This window comes from Phacochoerus africanus, chromosome 2, assembly GCF_016906955.1.
Source record: "Phacochoerus africanus isolate WHEZ1 chromosome 2, ROS_Pafr_v1, whole genome shotgun sequence".
In the NCBI taxonomy this organism is placed as follows: Eukaryota; Metazoa; Chordata; class Mammalia; order Artiodactyla; family Suidae; genus Phacochoerus; species Phacochoerus africanus.
In genome coordinates, this window is record NC_062545.1 from 86943594 (window position 1) to 86951732 (window position 8139).

Sequence of the window (8139 nt, forward strand, 5' to 3'; positions counted from 1 at the left end):
CTTAAAAGATACTTTGAAACATTTAAGCTATTGTCCTGAGGCAGAGTCTGCCTAAGGCAGCAAATAAAGGAAAAGCTTGAGTTCATTTTTTTCAGCCAATATTCTTGCATATCTGCTATATGTTAGGTGGTAAGCTATTCTGCTACGAAAGATAGAGCAGTGAATAAAACAGACAAAAGTAGGGAGTATTTACTTCTGTAACATGTTTAAAGAACGGCATTTGTACTTTTAGAAAGTGAAATCCCGTGGGGATCTATCTTTTACTGATGGGAAGAAGATATATTCATTGATTCTGTAGGCTTTTTTTTTTTCTGAAATACCTACAACAGTTGTGCTCTTAGAAATATCCTTTGCAGCCTTTTTGTTTTTGGTGTGTTTTTTTGTTTGTTTGTTTGGTGTTAACCTGCACCATCCCTGAAGAAGAGATTTCCTTGAAAAATCGCAATCTCAACATAGTTTCTCCAAATTTGTAAACTTCCGAATGAAAACATGGGTGAGTTTTTTATACTCTTTAGGTCTTTAAATACCTGCCTTTCATAGATAAAGAAACGTGTTTATTTTGTCACAGGTAAGGGAGACTCTTGTTAACTGCCTCAGATTTGTCGTCATTCTCCTTTCTAATATAGCAACAAGGCAGAGGACTCCTGCTATTTCGGTTTCTGCACCATTATATAAGTCTCTTTTTGTATTCATTTATAAGCTTCAGTTCCGTGGGCAGGGAACGCAAGTCAGACTGGAACTGGCTCCTAAATAGCACCTCCGTGCTCCTGCTACCAGTTTTATCACAAAGGTCGATTATGGTTTGAGTTGGGGTCCAAATGCATCTTCCTTGCCTTGCCCTGCCCACAACACCCCCACTACAAAAGGCCATGGGCACCTGCACCTCTTTAAAAACACTTCCTCTCAGTTTCCCAGTGCCCAAGGCTCTTGGGGTATGCTTCGCTGTGCTCACCTGGAGAAGGTAATGCTACTCATGCATTCTGTTCTTTATTGAAGTAAGACAGTAAGATTGAATGTTTAAAGGTCAACTTGGTTGTGTATAATTACCAACAACAGATTTTTTTTTTTTTCATTTCCTTTGTAGCCCACCAGACGGTCTGCCAGGTTGTCAGCGGTGAGTACTCTGGAACCTATTGTTAGTTCTTATGAACAAACCTTCCCTCTGCCTGGAGCAAAGCAGCAGAAGGAAGATTATGTTGGTATTTCCCTTGAGGTTTTTTTTTTTTTTTTTTTGGAAATCCCCTGGGTCGTAATTTCTAGCAACTTTGACCGGTGTTGCCAAGCAATTCACTTGATGGGAGGTTTTGGAGAGAAACAGTGCCAGCCCCATTGGCGGGAATGCAAACTCGGGGAGTTGTTTGATATTGCTGGATCCGTGTGACAAAAGAAGCACATTAAGGGGTTCCCGTGGTGGTGCAGAAGAAGAATCTGACTGCAGTGGTTTCGGTGGCTGCAGAGGTGTGGGTTCTATCCCTGGCCCGGTGACATGGATTAAAGGATCCAGCATAGGTCACAGCTGTGACTCAGATTCAGTCCTTGACCCAGGAACTCCATAAAATTTCAGAAGCACCTGAAACAAAGTCCTAGTCTTGCATTCTATCCCCGATGTGCTAAAAGAGACAGGAATTCTGGTTCTTTCTCATACCTTAGAATGTGCTGAAAGTTGTCTGAATCTACATGCTCTAGCCTCACTTCAGAACCGGAGAATCTTTGAGAAAGTAATGATTACCAGTTTGCTACTTGGGGTCTCCCTCTGTGGGCCAGGCCGTGGAAGAGACAAGGGTTAAGATCATTGCAGTTGGAGTGGGCAGGTGTGAGCAAGCCTTAGCCCAACATGCCCGGCCCTTCTCACCACGCTGTGCTCCTGGCTGGCTCCACTGCTCCTTGCTGCTGTTCTGCTCATGTACCAACCAGTCTTTCTCTTCCAAGTCTGGTCAGCCTGGCTCTCTGGTGGGAGACTTTGGTTAATTTCCCTGGGTTGCCCACTGCCATGTAGGGGGGAAGGCATGGACCTCTTGGCCGACGGCATGGATGCCCAGACTGGATGGCACAGGACCTGCAAGATACTTGGGCCTCCAGGGGAGCATGGATTTCCTCCTCAGCCCACACCTGGGCCTGGCACAGTGTAGGGAATCCAAGCAGAAATGGGTAGTGGAAACTAGTTTTACAAATTAAAAAACCAAACAAAAAAACCAAAAATAACCACATGAGTTCCTGTCATGGCTCAAACGTGACTAGTACCCATGAGGACACAAGTTCAATCCCTGGCCTCACTCAGTGGATTAAGGATCTGGCATTGCTGTGGCTGTGGTGTAGGCCTGAGGCTACAGCTCTAATCTGACCCCTAGCCTAGGAACCTCCATATGCTGCAGGTGCAGCCCTAAAAACTGACAACAACCAAAAAACTGTTTCTGGCTTTTCTTCTCAATATATTTTTGCTAAAACTTATTTCTGTTTAAAAGAAAAGAAAATAAATGGATATGAAGATCACTCACAAGTTCAGAAGAATAGCCACGTTCGGGTTGCATGAGCCAGTGTTTCACATGAGCCCCAGTATCAGAGTCACAGGGTAATGAAGGCCTGGGAGGTGTGGCTGTGATTTCCCAGTTAAACCAGATTCTGCCCAAACCCCTCAAAGTCAGTGTGCTTGTCCAGGAGTAATTTTCACCATGGTAGAGAAGTTATGTTCTACCTCTTTTTAAAATTTCACTGTAGATTATACTGAAAGCCTTATCTAGTCTATCTGGGGGTAGGCTTTTTAAGTCAAAAATCAAAATTTAGGAGCTACTGTCGTGGCTCAGCGGAAACATATCTGACTAGTATCCATAAGGAGATAGATTCTGTCCCTGGCATTGCTCAGTGGGTTAAGGATCCAGCATTGCCGTGGCTGTGGTATATAGGTCAGCATCTACAGCTCCGATTTGACCCCTAGCCCGGGAACCTCCATATGCTGTGGGTACAGCCCTAAAAAGACAAAAAAAATAAATAAATCAGAATTTAAAAGAAGGGCTTTCCTGAGCACCAGGATCCAGCAACATAAGCCCCTTCCACTGACATCATTACCTGTGATGCTGAAACAGAGCCTCCTCAGAGGCTAGCGGGATTACAGGCTACAAAATCTCATCATTTCCCATCCCTTCAAAACACAAATGTTGAGTTTGGGGGAAAGGTTTGTCTTATAGAAAATAATATGAAAGTAAAATGTTTGCTGTAAATCGAGGAAACAAGAGCATGCTAATATATCAAAGCCAACGGAGTTCCCTCCGTGGTGCAGCAGGTTAAGGATCCGGCATTGTCTCTGCTGGGATGCAGGTTCCATCCCCAGCCAGGTGCAGTGGGTTAAGGATCTGGGGTTGCCGCAGCTATGGCAGAGCTTGTAGATGCAGCTCACATTTGATCCCTGGCCTGGAATTTCCATATGGCTCAGGTGTAGCTGAAAAAGAAAAAAATATATATCGAAGCCCCAAATTTTATTTTATTTTATTTTTTATTTTTTGCCATGTCTACACTATGCAGAAGTTCCCTGGCCTGGGGTCGAATTCACACCAGAGCAGTGACCACTAGGCTACCAGGGAACTCCTAAAATTTTTTAAATCGTAAAAATTGAGGAGCTATGCAAGCTGATACATTTGGGGAGCAAACTGCAAATTTCAGGTGGTCAGAAGATTAATAAAAACAGCCCCTACTCTTTAGGCTCAGTTTGCTTTTTTGATTTGAGAAGTCATGTCTAATGGCCAGTCTTTGAGAAATGAATTGACTACAATTTCAGTTTATGCCCTTGATGGAAAGGGCCAAGTTCAATATCATCCTGAACACCTGGAGGCATTGGAAAGGAACATGGTGTGTTTTTCTCCACAGGCGGGGACTCCAGCCAGTGTTTTCTATTTAAAGACCATTCTCCCCAGTGCCAGGAGAGACATACACTTATTTTTTTCTTGCTCGATGAGAGAAATATTTACCCTGAGGTTGCTAGAGAAAAGCCTGGGTGTCAGCTTCCCCAGCGCCTCTGAGACCCATCCCAGACCCCTAGGAAGCAGCTGGGCTGAAGCCCTGGGTGGAAGGGCCTGGGGCCAGGGAGCAGGTGGGCTCTGCACCCAGAAGTGGGAGGAAGCACACAAGGCCAGAGAAAAATAGTTGCCTGGTGGGCTCTTTGGCTGATCAGGTCTGGGAGAGATCTTGAACTTAGGGAGCTAACACTGAATCATTATAATTGTGCTCTTAATAATAAGCTCTAGGGGCAGATAGCCTTGGGCCCGGGTGAACAGGAGATTCTCACCTTCAGCTGCCCTTGGAGGAGGAAAGTAGGGATAAGCTTGGTTACAGGACCTTGAAACCTGCATCAGAGGCAGAAGGATTTGGAACTGGTTTTGAAATACTTCCCAGGCAGCCGCCATCATTCCTGAGTGGCCTCTGCCTGTCGTGGTGCTAGAATTTCTGGACTGTGGGGAGGGCCTGTGTGACCAAAGTCATGGAGTCATTTGGCCGAGGGCCTGAGTCATTCCTCTTGCTGCTGTGCTGTGATAAAAGGAAGTACAGAGGCATCTGGCGTAGAAGCTCCAACCTGTTCCCAGAGAGTGTTCTAGACCCAGAATCATGAGTTGGCTTTCAGATCTCACCTCTGTTCACTTGAGAACCCAGGATGAAAATAGTTCTGAAATGTGAGATCATTATGCTGCTACCTGATGCTGAAAATAGGATGAGTTTTTTTTTTTTTTTTTAAATGAATGACGGCATAGTCCAAACGGACTGTTGTCTTTGGCAGTCCTGTGTTCCTCTGGGTGCCCAGGGTTGGCTTTTTCAGTATTTGTATCATTTATCTTTGCAGAAACCTGCTCCACCAAAACCTGAACCTAAACCAAGAAAAACATCTGCTAAGGTAAGAACTGCTCCCTCCCCGACCTTGGCTTTTTCATCAGTGAATAAGTTACAGTTCCACATCCCAGAGTTGCCTGAGGAAAGATCATATTTAACAATTTGGGTTCCAAGTTCCCATTGTGGCTCAGTGGCTTGAGAACCTGATGTAGTGTCCGTGAGGATGTGGGTTCGATCCCTGGCCTCACTCAGTAGGGCAAGGATCTGGCATTGCTATGAGCTATGGTATAGGTTGTTGCAGATGCAACTGAGACCTGCTGTTGCTGTGGCTGTGATGTAGGCTGGCAGCTGCAGCTCCAATTCCACCCCTAGCCTGGAAACTTCCATACGTCCAGGGTGTGGCCATAAAAAAAAAGACAAATAAAAAAATGATTCGGGCTCAACGCATGGACCAGAAAACTTACCATAGGCACATACAGGCTTTCTCAGGAGGCAGAGAGCAGTGTTAGGCTTTACCAGGAGTGTGTTGTCCATTTGGTCCACAAAGCAGAGGAAGTTGGAGCATGTGGCTCTGAGATGCCTCAAGTCCAGGGCAGGGTTTGGTAGCTGCCTTCTGTGGTTTACTGCCTTTGCAGTTAAACTACTTTCACAGTTGACCCAATGCTGGGACAGGGTGAGCCAGGCTGGGCGACACTGCTGCCCACAGCTGGGGGGATTGGGAGAAGCTTCTGACTTCATATAACTGGTCTGAGGAGGCTGGACTGATATGCCTAGTAATGATCGGAGAACAATGAATGCCAGCAGGTCAATACCAGCCAACAGTTATAAGGCCCTTAGCCTGTGCCACGCCCTGTACTGATTGCTTCTCGCGTGTAACCCTCACAGCAGTCCTGTGGAGGTGGGTACACATATCCTGTTTTGCAGACGAGGTAACTGCAGCAGAGTTATTAAGAAATGTACCCCCTCACATGGCTTTTCTGTGCCCTGCCCTTCAGAGCGACCTTCCTTGTGGAGTGTTTGAAACAATGTGTATTGTGGTGAGAGTAGGTGATTCTGAAGTGGAGCTCATTTCCGTGGCTGGCTGGGTCTTAAAATCAGGCATTCTTCTTCCTCTGGGCCTTCTTTGTCTGTCTGTCTTTCTTTCTTTCTTTCTTTCTTTCTTTTTCTTTTTTTCCTTTTTTTGGGATCTGAAAATTAGAGGTATGCTTTTATTTTAATTTTCTCTATTTAATTTCCTAATTGAAGTCTCTTGATGGACAGCGTTGTGTTCATTTCCGCTATACAGCAAAGTGACTCAGTTATACATAGATATACATTCTTTTTTGTATTCTTTTTATCACAGTTTATCTTAGGATATTGAATATAGTCCCCTGTGTTCTATGGTAGGGCCTTGTTGTTTATCCTGGGCCTTCATCCTCAAGGGCTTTCTCAGCTTTCTTGTCACTTAAGCCCCAGGCCCCCACGTGCATTGTTTCTCTTGCTGGAATCTGCCCTGCCTTCACCACATCCCCTCGTTGCTGCCTGCTCACGGCAGGACCACTTCTGGCTTTAGCAAGAGAGAGGCTCACCAAACAGGCACATAGGCAGAATCATCACTTTCCCAGGAGGGATAGTCCAGTGGACTTTCTAAGCCACCTGTTAACATTTTCATGGAGCCTCAGTGCCACTCACTGAAAGCTCAGAGAAACTGGGTTTCCATTTCCCCTTAAAAACCACCCTGTTGGCCCTGGTCATGCTTCTTCTTGCATTTTGGTTGGAGGCTGGTGAGTTTAGCCAACACCACACCACATCTGACACACTCCATTTCCCTGTGCTTTCTTTGATCCTCTGTTAGAAAGAACCTGGAACAAAGATGAACAAAGGTGCTAAAGGGAAGAAGGAGGAAAAGCACGAAGCTGGAAAGGAAGGTACTGCACCATCTGAAAATGGTGAAACTAAAGCTGAAGAGGTACTTTCCTTAACCACCTCCCACTGATCGAATCAGTGTCTTGAAAGCAATTGCTCGATCCTCCAGCCGGCGTTCCCACGTTCATCATGTCTCTTTATTGCCTGTAATGTTATTGCAGATCCACATCTCTCGCTCAGCTGTTAATGTGTCAGCCTCCAGAGGTACCCCACCCAGCACACTGTCAGTAAAGGGGCAGATTGAAACAGTGCGAGTTAAGGGTATAGTAGACAATTCCGCATGTTTGCAGTGACTAGCATCAGATAGGAGTGTGGTGGTGTGGTTTGTTTTTTGTTGTTTTTTTTTTTAATGACCAACAGCGGGAGCTTGCAGGTAAAGCTGCTGTGGTTATTTGCAAAGCAGAAAGCAATACATGCAGCCAAGTGTTTGTATAATATATTCCTGCCTTGCCTGTTTTTACACCCAGAGTTGAAGTAGGTTTTGCAGGAGAGCTGCTCAAAAACAGGTGTTCCGGAGAGTGTGTGTTGGGTGGGGTGGACGTGGACGTTTCTCAGGCTTATCAGTAGGTTAATAGTAACAATCTCTCTCTTGTTTTCCTTTCTTTTTTTTCACAGGCACAGAAAACTGAATCTGTAGCTAACGAGGGCGAATGAATTGTCATGAAAATTGGGGTTGATTTTATGTACCTCTTGGGACAACTTTTAAAAGCTATTTTTACCGAGGATTTTGTAAATGCTAATTTTTTTAGGACTCTACTAGTTGGCATACAAAAATATATAAGGATGGACATTTTACCTTCTCGTAGTCATGCTTTTTGGAAATTTCCATCATCCTGGAGTAAAATAAATATCAATTTCATATTGGAAGCTGTCTGTAAGATTGATTCAGCATTCCATGCACTTGCTTTAAAAATGTAGTCCTGTGCATACAGTGGTGTTTTTACTGTGCGTATTTGAATTTTTTCATGCAGTTTTTCTAGAGCAATAATCAGTGGTGCTTTTGTACCTAGGTTTTATGTGATTTTAATGAAACGTGGATAGTTGTGGCCACCTGCTGACTATTTGTGGTTTAAAATAAAAGGTTTTCTTGCCTGCAAAATACCTGCCTCTAAGTAGTGTCTTTGCTCAGTTTTAGACAGTGTTTCATTTTATTGCTGCAGAAGATGTAAAGAATTTCTCCAGTCTGTCCCATGATGGGCTCTCTAATAAGTCAAACAGGATTGTTTCTTAATTTTCTGGCCTTTGAAAGTGTCGTTTTCATAAAGTTATCTAGGAGTGCCAATGTAAAAGAATTACACCTAATATACTTTGTACCAGAAGTGGCCAGCGATAGTTACCATACAATAAGACTTAATAAAACACTATTTGTTGAAATCCTTATAAATAGGAAAGTGGTCCGCTAAACCCAAACTAGTGAAAAAC

General features: G+C 44.3%; 1 protein-coding gene across 7 annotated transcripts in view; it reads left to right on the top strand.

The window, feature by feature from the left end:
- The window catches only part of HMGN3 (high mobility group nucleosomal binding domain 3), a 33192-nt gene extending 25376 nt beyond the window's left edge, over nt 1-7816 (top strand). Inside the window, exons 3-7 of one of the 7 annotated variants that reach the window (XM_047763444.1) lie at nt 1085-1114; nt 4826-4876; nt 6647-6760; nt 6879-6921; nt 7333-7816. In XM_047763444.1, the coding sequence (XP_047619400.1) occupies nt 1085-1114; nt 4826-4876; nt 6647-6760; nt 6879-6921; nt 7333-7346 (252 nt within the window). In that variant the 3' untranslated portion in view covers nt 7347-7816. Of the gene's footprint in view, nt 1-1084; nt 1115-4825; nt 4877-6646; nt 7026-7332 lie in introns of those variants that run through there. The other 6 variants (XM_047763437.1, XR_007132644.1, XM_047763428.1 and 3 more) reach the window with 6 other exon arrangements.
- The last annotated feature ends 323 nt before the right edge of the window (nt 7817-8139 follow it).